We start from the raw sequence: 16,954 nt of genomic DNA, 5'->3' as shown, positions 1-16,954 counted from the left end.
GTCAGGGTAAAGATATGAGGTTTAAGATGAGCCGAGCTGTAATCTTCTGACACTTCCCTGGCTGATTCAATATTTTAAGATAAATATCACACAAGGAACAGTGAGAGACGAGGCAAAGGGCACCAGATTAGATAATAAAAAAAAGACCAGCCTAAAACTCTGCAATCAATTAACAATTACCATTTGGGTTTGTCAACCCCTCCAAGTTGGTAGAAAAATCCTTCTTGAGTAGGTTCTTAATAACAAGTGAAATGATTTTTCACTCAAATAGGTACCCTCTTTGTAATTAAAGTAGACTTGAAAGAGGCTCAATTTTCCCATCAATTTTTAAAGACTAATTTTATATTTTACAAGCCATTTAATAAACTCCATATGTATATTTTATAAACCAAAATATATTTGCTTCTATATTTAATGGGACTATTTCATGTGTCTATGTTAGATAAACTGTTGGGTTAAATAAAGAAAAAGAGATAAGGTTGTTTTTTCCCCACAAGAACTTTAGATAGTAGGACCAAAATACCAATTAATTAACTCTTATGAGGAATTTAATATATTTATGAATTTACAGTCCCTCTATTAGGGTAGAACAGTCACATCCTTGCCATTATTTTATACTGGCAAAGCTAATCCTTGCCAATCTGGTGGGTTTAGCTCTTTATAGCTCTAATTTGCATTTCACTGATTGCTAGTGAAATTGAGATCTATTCATATGTTTATTGACCATTAATATTTCCTCATCTGTGAAGTGACTGATACATCTTTTGCCCTTTTTTCATTGTATTGTTGGTCTTTTTGTTATTTACTTGAAGTTATCCTTTATATGTTTTGGATGATCATTCTTTATTTAATATAGTTGAGGTAGTACAAAGTGGTTAAAAGAACAGACTTTGGCGCCAGCCGGCCGGGGTTCAAATCCCAGCTCTGCCACTTAGTGTGTGGACTTGAGCAAGTTTCCTAACCTCCCTGAGCCTCAGGGCTACCTATTAAAATGGTGATGACAATACTGTTTGGTCTCACAGGGCAGTTGTGAAAATGAAATACATAAATATATATAAAGTACTAAGTACAGTATCTAACACACAGTAAGCACTCAAAAATTGCTAAATATTATTACTTGCCAGTCGCAGGTTTGAAAAGTATCTCCGGTTAAAAAAAAATGAAGTCTCTTGATGAACACAGGTTCTCCGATTTTGTTCAATTAATCCATTTTTTTCATGGTTTGAGCTTCATGTTAAGGAAATTCTTCCCTTCTCCAAAGACATTAAAATCTTTTGTAGATGTGTTCTAAATGTTTAATATTACCTTTATATTAAAAATGTAAACCATGTGGTATTCATTTTGAGTTATTATGTGAGGCAGGGGTCCAATTTCTTTCTTTCTTTTATTTTTATAGGCAACCAATTTTCCAACACCATTTATTGGAAACTCCATTCCTTTCCCGCTAGTCTACATGCCAACTTTGCTATGAATCAGGTTTCTGGAGCGGTGTTGACTCTCAATGCTGTTTTTTATTGCTTTATATACCTGTACTGCGCCAACGCCACTTCGTCAAGCTTTAGAATACTAGTAAATCTTGAAATCCTGATAAGCAAATTCCTGCACTTTGACTTTCTTCGGAAGTGCCTTGGCTAGTTTTGGCTTTAGAATCAAGTTTTGATGGGAAGAGAGATATTTACTATTTTGAGGAGAAATTCTCCCAATAGAATTATTTTATAATGCGCAATGCGGCTCTTGAACTTCTTTCCACCATCAATCAAGAAAAATATTAATTCTTTTTTTATATAAAGATGATCTGTTATAGAAAATAAAAAATACAGGAAAATACAAAAGTAAAAATTGTCCTAAGCTCTATATCTCAAGACAATCACCATCAATGATTTTTGCATATCTTTCAGACCTTTTTAAATACATATACTTATCAGAAGATATATTCACAAATTTTTACATAAAGAGTTTAATTTATACATTCATGTTTTAGTGCTTGCTTTTTTCACACAGTAACACATTGTAGAAATCGCTTCAGGTCAAGGAGAATTGTCATAATTTTCACTAGTGTTTGTATTCATCAGCTTTGCTGCAAGGACAACCCCAACAGTTTAGTGCCTTCTAACTACAAATATTTATTATATGCCATGGATATGACATGTCTGGGGTTGGGGGTCATCTGCTAGGCTCTGTGTCACATGTTGTTCCAGTCCAGGATTTGGGCAGCCCCTACTTAGGGCAGAGGCAGAAGGGAAGGTGGGGTGGAGGGACATGGTGTGGTCACCCCTGCTTACATCTGTTTGGCCAAAGTGAGACATGTGGCTGAGCCCATTAGCAGGGGGTAGGGCAGTCTACTGCCTCCGCAGGCGGCTCTCTCAGCGCACAGCAGAGGATGGGATATATACTCCTCTTCCAGGGAAGGGAAAGCACATGTAGGGGTAATTAACAATCTACCATGATGACGGCCGTGCGTACTCCGCTGCATAAACCAGATGGAGCGAACTGGTGTTCTGCGGTCAAATTTCGCGCGTATATACGACACACATGGTGTTTTCTTCTATAATTAGGTGTCAAAGCCGACTCCCAGCTTCTCTTCCAGAAAAACTGGAAACTCTGGCAGCCTGGCTCAGCACTACCTCATGGCAACAAATAGTTGGAGCTGACAGTGGCTGTCCCCTTGGGAAAGTAAATGCTCTCCAGTTCTCTGTAGTCCCCATCACTCCCTATTGTCTCACGCCTGACCCACTCCTCTTACTCACGACTGTCATCATATTCCTAGGCATTTAAGTTTTTATATTAGCCTGGATCCCCTACTGATGAACATTTAGGATATTTCTAACTTTTCATTATTATATAAAATGCTGACATAAACAGCCTTAAATCTACCTTTGAAAATTTATTCAAATACCTTTAATTCCTAAGAGATCGATACAGTACATTGCACATTTTGATGAATATTGTCACACTATCCCTCCAACAATGCATGAGCAGGTCTCCTTCTTCAAACACTAGCGACACTGGATACTATAAAGTTGTTTCTCTTCTGCTTATATAATTAGACATAAATGATCATTTATTACAGTCACAAGTTGCATTTTTTAACCATTAGAAAGTTGAATATATTTCCACCTTCTTATCTGCCATTCCTGTTTCGTTCTTTGTAGGTATGTCAGCTGCTTGTTCACTTCCTTTGTCTAGCTTCCAATTGGCACATTTAATTTTAAAAATTAATTAATCGGAACTCAATATGTTAGAAATATTGATGCTGTGATAAATGTCCTAAAGTTTGGCAGTGTTTTAGCCTTCCACTGTGACTTGGGTTCTGAAATGTATGTGTCTGTATTGCAGTCACAACCATTAGGATTTTTCTTTGTGGGTCTTCCCAATTAAAATTTTGTAAAAATACTTACTCATATTTTAATTTAATATATTTATGTCAGTCTCCTTATAGTATGTTATTTTATCCATCTGAAACTTATTTTAAGGTAAGGAGTAATGTTCAAATTTCTATTTATTTGAACAGTGCTAGTCAACAGCCTCAATATTATTAAAAAATCATTCTCCCCCTACTTATTTGATATACTTTATTATTGCACTAAATTACAATATATATGTGCCTATTTCTGTATTATTTCATTGATTTGTGTGTTTAGTCTATGCCCCACATTGTTATAATTTCTATAGCTTTATGCTTTAATATCTAGAGTAATTATTCTTTTTTCCATTATTCTTTTCATTTTTATTTTTTCACACTTTACTAGATAATTGTATACCTTTATTATCCTATATAATAAAACCCTAATATGCAAATTGGCCAAACAGTGAAACGACTGGTCACTATGACATGCACTGACCACCAGGGGGTAGATGCTCAATGCAGGAGCTGCCCCCTGGTGGTCAGTGCACTCCCACAGGGGGAGCACTGCTCAGCCAGAAGCTGGGCTCACACCTAGCCAGCTCAGTGGCGGTGGCAGGAGCCTCTCCTGCCTCCACAGCAGTGATAAGGACCCCTCGGAGGATGTCTGCCTGCAGGCAGGAGTGGGCCTAAGCTGCCAGGCAGACTTCCCCTGAGGGTCCCGGACTGCGAGAGGGCACAGGCTGGGCACCCCCCACCCCCTCCCAGTGCATGAATGTCATGCACTGGGCCTCTAGTTTTAAATAAACTGTATAACCATTTTGTCAAGGTATCTTGTTATATTTATACTTGCTCTAGAAAAAGTTGACTTATTCCACTATGCTCTGAAATAGTTTAATTAGCACTGGAATTCCTTATTTCTTGAAAGTTTAAAACAATTTGCCTAAAAAACCATGTAGATCAAGCATGTCAAACTTGTGGCCGAAGCATGTGGCCCACTGGCGGCGAGTTTGACATGCTTGATGTAGATCCTGGCTTTTAAAATAGTTTTCTACAGTTATTTTCTGATTATTGGTTAATTTAAACTTTCCAACTTGTGGGTCATGATTTTATAATTTTAAAAGTACATAAAGGCAGCACAATAATCACAAAGTACATATCCTACATTAGGAAGACAACACACCACTGGATTCATTCTCAATGGGCAATCTGGCCTTAAATGGGGAATCTGCTGGGAAAGCATGAGTGGAATGGATTAGGGAAATGTGGTTAATGATGAAGATGATGACAGTGACAGTCACAATAATACAGAGAAACCTGGCTGGGCTCTTACATGCTTCACATTTTCCCTTTCTTGGTTTATTTCTTGGTTTATGGCATCCTCATCCCATAGCTCAGCGGTTCTCAACCTGTGGGTCGCGACCCCTTTGGAGGTCGAACGACCCTTTCACATGGGTCGCCTAAGACCACCGGAAAACACATATATAATTACATATTGTTTTTGTGATTAATCACTATGCTTTAATTATGTTCAATTTGTAACAATGAAACTACATCTTGCATATCAGATATTTACATTATGATTCATAATAGTAGCAAAATTAGTTATGAAGTAGCAACGAAAGTAATTTTATGGTTTGGGTCTCTACAACATGAGGAACTGTATTAAAGGGTCGCGGCATTAGGAAGGTTGAGAACCACTGCCATAGCTGATCGGAAAGCCATCCTTTCTGCCTTCGACTCTTGCTCTTTCCTCTGGTAACATCTCCGCTCCCTATTTGATCCACCTGTCAACTTCCTTGCACCCTAGACCCAAGTCGAGCACCAGCTTCCCCGGGAGGGCCTCTATGATTTCTCTTCTGCACATCACCCGTGGATACAATCATCTGTTCTCTCTTCTTCTTGCCCATGGACCTTTGTGGGCATGTCATCAGGAGTTCTTACCAGGCCTTCTTGTACTCACTTGTCTAAATGGCTGCCTCCTCTATAGGACATTAACATCTTGGAGCACAAGGTCTGGGTGTTACTCACCTATTTGCCTGGTATTTCAGTGTTTGGTAGAGAGTAGGTGCTCACTAAGTGTTTACTGAACGCACCAAGCAGGGGTGGCGGCTTTCTGGGGGTGGGGTGTCAGAGGCAGACAGATCTTTCACTGGGCATTTCTCAGAAGAAGGAATCATAGAAAGAGTGGGCAGGAAGTGACCATCAGCTCTTGGTGGAGCAGCCCAGAGCCGGGAATGATGGGAACAGCAGGATGAGCATGAGCCCTGTGCAAATCTCTGATCATCTGTGCGGAAGTTACAATGGTAAAAATGCTCCTTTCATTTGTTTTGTTTTGTTTTTTTCAAAATGATCTTTGGAGGAACCAAGAGAACATTAACAAAATAACAGCATTTTAAAGTAAGAAGCTTTTGATGAAATTGTTTTAATTACAGAGCCCATTTTGGCGTGCTTCAGTTTTGATAATTATTCTGGATCTCACACACAGGGCAATTTGAGTTTTACTAAAGACAAGTAAACTAGAGTTACCACACACAGCTTGCGAGGGAAACCACAGTTACCACCGAGCGGTTAGGAGCCATCTAATTGACTTGGAGGTACAGTAATTAACTACTGGGGGAGACACAGAAAGCTCATTTTTGTAGATTCCAAGTGTTTCTACACAAGCCCCTCATGTTATTTCAGTCCGCCAGAAGCAAAAGCCATTATGGTTGCCTTTGTCTAAGCAGAAGGAGGTAGATGTTCCTGGTGGATTTTAAAAGAAATGATGCTGCCACTCTCACTGTCCAGGAATATTATGTGGTGGCATCACAGACACCACATGATTTTGCTGTTAACTTAAGCAAACAGGATAAACATTTATTTTATAAAAACGTATTATTTTGTGTTGTTGTTAATCCTCGAGGATATTTTTTTCCATTAATGTTTAGAGAGATTAGAAGGGAGGGAGTGGGGAGAGGGAGAGAGAGACATCAATGTGAGAGCGACACATTGATTGGTTGCCACGCACAAGCCCAGACCGGGCCAGGGATCAAACCTGCAACCCAGGTACATGCCCTTGACCGGGAATCCAACCCATGACCCTTCGATGCGTGGGCCAAAGCTCCAACCATTAAGTCACACTGGCCAGGCCTAAGAACATATTCTTGATCATTATAACAATGCAAGAGGTAACTGGTCAGCTACTTCGTAAACCATTTTTCCTTGGGATTTTTTGGAGATTGCCAGAACATTTCTATTATAACTCCAGTATCTTGCAGAGGCCTGGGGAATGTCTGTAATTTCTGAGAAGGAATGAAATTCCCTTGGGTGCCACAACCTTACACACATCACACCTGTTTGTAGCCAATTTTAAAGCTCTCAGACTTCTGTGGAGGTGAGACTAACATATTGCTCATTGGATAAGTAGTGACAAGGCCAGCAAGTTCCCGAACAAAGCTCAATGTGACTTCCCAAAGAACAGCAAAATCAAGGAAGAGCCACACAACGCCAAAGTTCTGCTCCAGTCGTTAATTTCACGGCCTATAAAGCAGAGAAATCTAACAATCATCTCAGCTCCATTTCTCCGATGGGCCATCAACAATGTCCTCTGGTGCGTCTTCCATCGAAGGCCATGCTAATTAGCAACAGGTTCTGCATCTATTACTAGTATGTTCCAGGTGCCTGGCTTTATATGTAGCACAGGAGTCAGCTCGGGGGCTTTCTTGCCCCTGGCGCCTTGTGGAAATGCCTCTGCATTCCTCTTGCTTCTTTCCTCATCCCGTGGAGTATACAGTCCTTCCCAAATGTTTGTTTATTCTTCGAGATGATGTTACAGGGTCTTTTGAATTTTCCTTAAAGTCTGGCTTCCTTGAGAAGTTTTCCTGTGTCATGTTGACCCAGGCATAAGACAAACATCCTTATTCCATTTTTACTATAATATACTAGAGGCTCGATGCATGAAATTCGTGCAAGAGTAGGCCTTCCTTCCCCCGGCTGCCAGTACCAGCATCCCTCTGGCACCTGGGACCTGGGCTTCCCTGGCAGCCCCGGCTTTGTCCGGGTGGACGTCTGGTCTAATTAGCCTATTATGCTTTTATTATTATAGATATCCATACCAAGCATTTATGCGTCCAGTGGACATTACAAAAGTTATTTTTGGAGGGGGCTCTTGGGGAAGGAGCCACATTTCATACCAGGCCAGGTGTCTGTCCCCTTTGCTGGCCTCCCACTGCCCCCTGCCATCCCTGCTGCCCCGACCCTGCCACCTGAATCTCCCCTGGGAGCAGCCAGATCCGTGCTCTCAGTGCCTGGCAACTGAGCAGTCCCCAGCCTGCTCCCAAAGTGCTTACGCTCATCCACCCACATGCTCGGCAGAACACCAAGTCCTGCAGCTGGACGGGACTCAGCCTTCTCAGAAGGAAGCTGAGATACAGAGAAGAAAAAAACTCTGCTCCATACTCTGCATTTGGCTTTGTCAACCTACCAACCTTTTGAATTACGTGTTACTGTTTTGATGTTATAGAACAGCAGTTCTCAACCTGTGGGTCGCGACCCCTTTGGCGGTCGAACGACCCTTTCACAGGGGTCGCCTAAGACCATCCTGCATATCAGATATTTACATGACGATTCATAACAGTAGCAACATGACAGTTATGAAGTAGCAACGGAAATAATGTTATGGCTGGGTCACCACATGAGGAGCTGTATTTAAAGGGCCAGGAGATTGAGAACCTCTGTTACAGAAGGAGTCACATACATTGTTCAAAGCCTTCCTGCTCCTTCCTGCTCTGCACCACACTCGTCAATAAAGTCCTTCCCAGCTCCGGACCGTCATCTTCTCTGAATTTCTTCCTCGCCATGGCGCCTGGCTGTTGAATGAGCCTCAGAATCTCGGTCTCCATGTCCTACACTCCTCTCCCTCCATCTCATGCGTGTTCATCTCTGCTTTCACTCACGTAATGAAGCTCTAACCTGCACCGTTGGCGGTGGCTTCTGAGTGGACAAGTCCATGGACTGTTCACATTCTTTCTTCTCCTCCTGTTCTTGAGGACTTGGACGCAACTGAGCGTCCTCTCCTTGAAGCTCCTTCCTCCCTAGGCTTTCATGACACACGTGTCCACATACAAGTCAACAGAATTGTCATCTTTTTTTTCCCCCAATCGATTTCAGAGAGGAAGGGAGAGGGAGAGAGAGACAGAAATATTGATGATGAGAGAGAATCATTGATCAGCTGCCTCCTGCATGCCGCCTACTGGGGATCAAGCCTGCAACCTGGGCATGTGAATCCAACCTAGGATCCTTCAGTCCGCAGGCCGCTGCTCTATCCACTGAACCAAACTGGCTAGGGCAATTCAACAGCATTTTTAAAAAGTAACTTGTCTTAACAGCTTCTAAAACATTGATTTTAACAGAAACCATTTGTGAACTAACATCTTATCAGTTTATGAAATATTTAATTAGATCACTTACCTGTAATACAGTACAGGTATAATTAGGGTTACCATTACAAACACAGGGGCATAAACAGAATGCAAAACAACACCATCCCCCGTTTTCCCCAGCCGTCTGAACACCCTCTCTCTAAATACTCTGTGATCCTGAAAGAGTTCCCTTGGAGCTCAAACTCCTTGTGTAAGACGCAGTGCTCTGACTTATCCATATGGGTGGCGTGAGGGGCTTCAGGTTCTCCGGAATCCACACCTGCTTCCTCCCCAAATAAACACACAGTGTAGTTTAAATGACAGACTTGCTATTCCTGCTTGCAAAGAACTCATAGTCTGACAAGAGATATAGAATCAGCATGAAACATTGCTAACCTCAAATCCACTATTCTTATTATAAAGGCAACAAGAAAAGCGGTATCACTTTGAGTGATTCTGTGCCACAGTTTGTAAGATTTACTGTACACGTTGAAAGGACTGGTGGCTAAACAGGGCAAAACATGTCTTACCAGATATAGAAATTAAATCACAAGGAGAAATTACATGATTGTTAGACTACGCGTTTGGAAACTGTGACTCCCCCCTTACTGGGTAAGTGGCCCCTTACACAAAACTTGACTGTATTCTTTCGACAGTGAATAATAACTGGTTGCGTTTGCACTGTCGGGCCTGTTTCTGAAACAAAAGCCATCCAATTTTGCTTTTTAAAAGCCACCATTGCAATGTCCTGAAATTTCAGAAAAATCCTTCTGAGAGAGACTATACCAGGTGCAAACAGCAGAAGAAACAAAATAAAAAACTATTTGACAGGGTTTCAGTAGACTCAGTAGACTCTTTTCCCTCTTCACGTCCATGAGTCTTACTGCATGAGATTTTACTTTCATCCACACGAGGATGGAGTTGTTCTTTTTTCTTACCCTGAATCTATCATTCAATAAAGTGCACCACAAATCTGAACTACTGAGCTGAATTCATCATGCCCTATTTAAGCTGTAGAATATTCAGAATCTATAAATTATTATCAATGCAGCAAACACTGTACGTTTTATTAAGGGGAAAAATATTTTACTAGCTTATCTAAGTCAAATAAATCTCAGCCAGATAACCTAATTGTCAAAAGAAAAGAAAACTAAAGCTATAATTTTTTTGGTGATGATTGGAAGTTTCCGTCCAGTTTGAGGGGGAAATCTGGAACTAGGTGATCTTATAGTGTTTGGAGAAGATGCATTTAGAAAAAGAAGAAATTGATGACTCAAAGTCTAATGAATGGGTCCAAGGATAGAGGTGATCCATGATAACTCGCCTTGACACTCAGTCATTTGCGCCAAACCTGGCATAATTCTATGTGCAATTTAATCTGATACGCTGTCCACATGAAGTTTTTGCATGAAAAGAACTCATTTATTTACAAACTCTGTATTTCAAAATAGAAAGACACAACCAACAGGCCCAGTCCCAGTCTGTCCTTGGATGAAGACCACGGGCGTGGGGAGTGTATAGATAATCGGCAATCCTGCTTCCCCTGGCCTCCCAGGACACTGCCTCTTACTCTCTGCATCTTGACCACAATTCTTCCTTCCTTAAATGGCCTCCCTCTCAATGTTGCTTTTGGACACCCATGTGTTTCAAATGGTAGTGTATGCTGTTTCAGATATTACAAGCTTTCACTTGCCATTAAGAGCATATTTCAAACCTAAGATGAACATATAATTGGTTTTGTTTTTTTATTTTTACCTAGGGAAGATAAAATACATTTTAAAAAAATGTCCATTAATGCTGCGGGCTGGAGGTGTCGCCTTGATTTGCATCTTTAGAGACAAACAAGAGGTCCTTTGGCTTTCATGAGTCCCAGTCTGCATCAGCAGTAAAAGGTAACATTTGAGAGAAACCAGCCTGACCGCCTCCAACGGGATGGCCATCACTCTAATATCCAAACTGAACTTTCTTCTCATCAGAAACCTCCCTCAACACTCATTTGGCACAGAGGCAAACAGGCCATTGAGCAGCCCTGTAAAGCAAAGGTCTCAGCTACTAAAAGGCACCATTAAGCAGGTAAAATATGTCTGCATATGAGTCGGCATCATTATGGGGCTATATTTCTTAGCACCTAAGGTTTACTGGCTCCTTCTCCGAACCTGACCGTGTCCTTCAGGAACTATCAAACATATCATAACCCACACGATTAAAGGAGATAGAAAGTGTACCTTTCTCTAAATAATCTTTTCCTACAGCAGGTAAACTTAGTGCTCCTGGGGAAAAAAAAATGTGAAATAACAAGAAGTAGCAATTTTCAAAAGCTGGTGTGAGAAAAAAAAAAAATCTTACGTGGCAGGCGCTCTGGGCCACATAAGGGGCTGTTCTACAGCACCATTACTGCCCATTTTAACAAAGAGATGATGAAAACGGGCAATGAATGAGAGTGGCAGGGAAAGATTCATTCCACCAAGTGCTCAATCAGATGTCTTTGTGTTCAATAAATAATTTTAAAAATTAATAGCATTCGAGTGATGGAGAATGGGGTCCTTCAGCGTCCCAGTCTGTGCTCATCAGGTTCCACATTCAAACACCATCCGCCGCCCCCCCCCTAGCGAGGTGGGCACAGAGACAGCCATCAAAGGGCTCCTGGGGCCTCCCCGGCTTTCCCGCAATGAGCATCTTCACAATCTAGTGTTTTGACTGTACACATAGCTAAGTGTAAAACCAAGGGCGAGTCTGATTTATGCGAACATAGATGAATGTATGTATCAAAGACAAAAGGACAGGGGCTTTGTGGCTACTGTCTCAGCTGGCCTCCCTACCCCGCCTCCCCAATATTAACCAAAGCAGCATTAACCAATAGTGAGAGTACCACCTGGGCTTTCGAATATGTAACTTTAATTAAGGACTGAGGCTTGGATGCTTTGGAATTTGCCTACAGTCTTGGCAAGATTCCACTAGTAATCCCTCAGAGTCTGTTCTCCAAGTTAGGTCATGGGGATTACAATGGGTAGATTAATTACGCTACTTAAATGTGCTCATTCTCAGGGTTGATACGTACTCAGATGTTTCATAAACTCTGAAGTAGGACACGGTGGTTTTAGAGTCAGACAGGCCTGAGCCCACGCTCTGAGGCGGTGTGAATTCTGTGGTCTACACGACACCTGATCTCTGAGATGCGAATCACTGTGTCACGGAATTATTGAGAGAATTCCTGTATGGCGGGATGCTTAAAACACACTTGCACACTATCCAGTGCACAGGCATTGTTCTGAAATTTCTCATTAATATTTCAGCATAGGAAGCTACAATATTACAACAAAAAATGGCTTTTTAATTTTTGGGTTTTTTTGAGGGAGGAGAAGGGCTCAGCATGTTGGCCAGGTCAGTTAGCACTGCCCAAATGTGTGTCACAAACAGCAGTGGGTTATGGAAGAAATGCTGTCTGCTGGTTCTATTCTGTACCTGCCTTTCTGTTTCTTGTTTTGTCTCTGTTTTTTATCTTCGGAAACCTTCGCTTATTCATTCAGCAATTTATATTCGTTAGCGAACACGTGACCGGTCAAGCTCCTCAGTGTTCTGTAAAGATGACTCAGGCCTACACCATGTCCTCTCTCAGGAGTTTGTGGCTCGGTAACGATGACTAGCTTTCATGCAGATCTGGTTCTGTGCACCATCCTGGGCAGAAGGGGAGACTTCACTCCACGGCCCATCTGTTTAGGAGCGGACGGATTACTGGCTCCAGCAGAAGTGCCATGACATTTCTGGGCCAGGACATTCACTACATTGTGAGGCGGCTCCATGCCCTGTGGCACCTTCTAAGCCTTCTGCTAAGCGTGATAAGAGAAGGCAGCTGAAATTCTGATTCACTGAATAAAGGAAGGGTGGATGAAGTCCCTGCTTCAGTCAGCCCACTGGACTAGGTATGAGAGAAATTCAACTTTTAAAAAATATATATTTTTATTGATTTCAGAAAGGGAGAGGGAGAGAGAGATAGAAACATCAATGATGAGAGAGAATCATTGATCGGCTGCCTCCTGCACACCCAACACTGGGGATGGAGCCCGCAACCTGGGCATGTGCCCTGACTGGGAATCAAACCATGACCTACTGGTTTATAGGTCGAAGCTCAGCCAGTGAACCACACCAGCCGGGAGAGAAATTCAACTTTTGTTTACCTTTTCCACAACTAGTCATTTCTTACACCAATTAATACACAGAGAGAAAAACAGCATAGTAATTATTGTACAAGACACTTATATATATGAACATCTGAAGAGGATTTCAGCTGTTAAGTCCACATGTAGGGGACGTCACTATGGCTGAATCCTGAAAGATAGTTATTATTTAGCTATGTTTAGCTATGTGACGATGCGGGGGGAAGGAATTCCATGTGGTAGAACTACTCATAAGGGGAGAGAGAGAGAGAGAGAGAGAGAGAGAGAGAGAGAGAGAGAGAGAAACCTATAGGACATTGCCTATTATCTTCCAGGCCAGCCGTGGGCAAACTACGGCCTGCGGGCCGGATCCGGCCCATTCGGCTGTTCTATCTGCCTGCGGAGCCGAAAGAGCGGAGGGTTCTCTTGCTCTCCCCTCCGCTCCTTCACCAGCAGCAGTGTTAACATGTATTAGTTCACACAAACACTCTATCCATGCTTTTGTTCCGGCCCTCCGGTCCAGTTTAAGAACCCATTGTGACCCTCGAGTCAAAAAGTTTGCCCACCCCTGTTCCAGGCCCTGAGTGAGGTGACAACAGTGGGGAAAACATGCATAGTCCCCGTCCTAATGGAGCTTGCAATCCCGTGAAGTCAGACTTTAATCAAAGAAACACACACACACACACACACACACACACACACACACACACACAAATGAATGTTGAGTTACAACTGTGACAAACACGCAGGAGAATTAAGTGATATAATATGAGATGAAAGAATAAGAGAAATCCATCTAATTAGGGAGGCCAAAGGAGGCTCTCTGAGGAAGAAATGAATGACCTGAGATCTGCAAACAGGAGTTCACTGGACAAGCTGCAGTGGAGGTGAGAGAACAAGGGGAGAGAGGACTGGGACCTTAGAGAACGAGGCACAGGACAAATCTGGAGAGGCAGGAGGGACAGACCTCATATGAGTGCATTACAGATGCTCATCTTTATCATGAGAGCAATGGAAAGTTATTGGGATGTTTTAAGCAAGACGGTGATAAGATCCAATGTGTGTGTCCAAAAGATTGCTCTTTTCCACAATTTACTGCAGAAAATAAATTGGAGGGGGTAAAAGTTGAAGCAGGTGAACCAACTGAGAAGATACTGCAAAATGTCTAGGTAATAGAGAATAGTAGCTTACACAAGGATGGCGGTAGGGGAGAGGAAAATGGAGAGAATAGAAGGGATGTGAGAGATGGTGAACTTGGTGATAAATTAGACATGATCAGGTTTCCCATTTGCATGACAGAGAAGGTTTCCCATTTGCATGCCACTGGGAGGAAAAAACCGGATATGGAAAAAAATCTCTAAGTTCTATTTTTTTTTTTTTAATCCTCACCCGAGGACATTTTTCCAGTGATTTTTAGAGAGTGAAAGAGAGAGGGTGAGACAGAAATATTGATGTGAGAGAAACACATCGACTGGTTGCCTCCTGCACGAGCCCTGACCAGGGCCTGGGCAGGGGAGGAGCCTGCAACTGAGGTACATGCCCTTGACCTTAACCAGAATTGAACCCGGGACCCTTCGATCTGCAGGCCAACGCTCTAGCTACTGAGCCAAACCTCCTAGGGACCTAAGTTCTGTTTTGAAGTGCCTTTGAGACAGACAGGAGGAAATAGCAGGGAAGCAGTTCTACCTCTGGTCTGCTTCTTAGAAAGGCAGGTCTCCAACGAGACAAGCCTACAAATCATCTGGACAGCATGCTAAAATGCAGGTTCTGAGTCAGTAGGTCCAAGGGTGGAGTCCGTGATTCTGCAGTTTTAACATGTTCAAAGGTAATGCCAATACTGCTGATCAACAGACCACACTTCCAATAGCAAGGGTTTGGAGGACAAGTCTGGTTGCAGCTAGAATGTATGAGAAACTATAATTAAGGATCTACCATTGGGTTTGGGTAGCAATGCTTAGAGAAAGCACAGGGTGATAAGAGTGGAGGGTCTAGAGCTGAGCTCTAAGAAATATTGAGTTTTAATGGCTGAATAGAGGTATATAAGCCAGCAAAGAAAGCAGAAAAGGGATAGAGAGAAAGGAGGGAAGCCAGGAGAATATGACACAAGTGAAGTCAAGGCAGGAGCGTATTTTAAGAAAGATGGAGAAGGAGCATTTTGCCGTATGACGGAGCCGGAACGTAGGATTGGGTGGGTTGATGAGTGAGTAGACGGGGAGGAGATGAAGTCACTGCACAGAGGAAATTCTTCAGAGAAGCTTGATGTGAAATAGATGAGAGAGATGAAGCAGCAGTGGGGGTGCATGGGGGGGGGGGTGTCTAGATTTTTTGTTTCCAATGGTAGATCTTTAAGCCAATTCCCTATTCTTTGAGTTTCAGCTTAATCATCACTTTACTGTGGATCCTTCCCTGACTTCCAAGCAGACTGAGGCACTCCTGTTCTTCTGCTGCCACAGCACACTGAGTACTGCCCATCACACGGTCATCCAACTCCAGAGCAGTGGTTCTCAAAGCATGGTCCGAGGAACCTACGGGTCCTCGAGGCCCTTTTAAGGGGGTCCCGAGGTCAAAACCATTTTCATAATGCTAGGACATTCTTTACAAAATAATACTAAGAAATTATATTTTGTTGTGTAGCTATTTGTACCGATGGTGCAAATGATATGTTAAGTAAAATTGCTGGAGCTGAAGCACAAATCAAGACTGTGGTACCAACCTGTGTTAACGGTCAGGTATCCATCATCTGCTACATAATCATGGTAAAAAGTAATATTAATTTCACTTAAGAATGTGTTACCCTGTGAAATCTGGGTGCACACGTCATTTTAATATTCTGTGCCAGGAAAAGGGAAGCACGCACTCTGCACTGGTGCCGCGGACTGAGCCACGGTGGTGTCTCAGGAAAGGGACTTCTGTGCCTCCCCAGCTGAGCTAGCTGCACTTTTTTTGGGGGGGGGGGGTTGGGGGGTAGGGGGGGGAACGTCATTTTTATCTCACATGAATGACTGACAAATTTTGGTTATTCCACTGTGGATATATGGAAGACATCTCCTGAAAAATGAAGAAATGCCTGTCACTTCAAGGAAAACAATTGGCAGTGTGTGTGGCCAATGGTAAAATAGGAGCTTTACAGTGAAAAAGAAGATTTATGGCCTTTGAAGAATTTATCTCTTTTCTAACACAGTAAATATCTATAGATATAATCCATGAAACAAAAGCTCTTTGTGGTCCTCCATCCTTTTGAAAAGTGAAAACAATCTTTGGTGAACAGCTGTCTTCCTTTTAGTGGGTGGGCTCCTCTAGGGCAGACACCGAATCCTCCCATCTTTGAGGCTCCAGTGGCAAGTGTGATGGCTGTGCATGGTACGCACTCAGTACGTACTTGCCAAACTGTAAAACGAATGGGCCTCTGTGGAAAATCTTACAAATGAAGGCGAAACTAAAGGGAGAAAGAGTAACTTGGAGAATCTGTACTCACATTTGACAAAAAACATCAAAAGCCTTAGAATGTTTTCAACATTTATCAGTAATTCTATGTCTAGGAAATTTCCCTAAGGAAGTAATCTATTCTAAGGATATGCATGAAGATGTAGCTGGGAGAGCAGTGCAACCCAAAGTGAGAAAATGTATGGATCCACTCAAAGAAAACTTCTTACAGACCACCCTCCCAATGTCAACTTATGCTATTTTTAATATCACTTAAGTGTGTGAAAATATGAAATTACATAATAACTCTTTATGGTTATAGTTCCTGTACAACTATACAACCTAAACAAATGTGAAACAAATTAAATACAATATTTACAAACAAACAAAATTCAAATCAGCAGCATCAGTTTAGGGTGACTGCTTATATTCATTCGAACCTTGATTACTGCTTGCTATGTCACTAGGGTATGAACTTCTTGAGTTTCTTTTTGAGTTTGACATATCTATGCTACCACCATGTGATGACTCCATTCTGCCACCACTTGTCTCTATTTGAACTTGCATTTGTCTTGCACACGGTGGTTCCACTTGGTGGAACTAAGTCTACCATCACTGTCCTATTAAGTTGT

General features: G+C 42.1%; 1 protein-coding gene across 3 annotated transcripts in view; it reads right to left on the bottom strand.

Annotated features, from left to right (window-relative positions):
* ATRNL1 (attractin like 1) overlaps window positions 1-16,954 on the bottom strand; it is a 464,000-nt gene that overhangs the window by 42,517 nt on the left and 404,529 nt on the right. Inside the window, exon 30 of one of the 3 annotated variants that reach the window (XM_059661523.1) lies at window positions 14,687-14,796. The exons of the other annotated variants lie outside the window; for them this stretch is intronic. Within the exon in view, the coding sequence (XP_059517506.1) occupies window positions 14,744-14,796 (53 nt within the window). The 3' untranslated portion in view covers window positions 14,687-14,743. Of the gene's footprint in view, window positions 1-14,686; window positions 14,797-16,954 lie in introns of those variants that run through there. 3 annotated transcript variants of the gene reach the window in all.

The sequence above is a fragment of the Myotis daubentonii genome, chromosome 13, assembly GCF_963259705.1.
Source record: "Myotis daubentonii chromosome 13, mMyoDau2.1, whole genome shotgun sequence".
Classification (NCBI taxonomy): domain Eukaryota; kingdom Metazoa; phylum Chordata; class Mammalia; order Chiroptera; family Vespertilionidae; genus Myotis; species Myotis daubentonii.
Note: the sequence above shows the minus strand (reverse complement) of the source record. Positions and strands in the feature narration are given on the sequence as shown.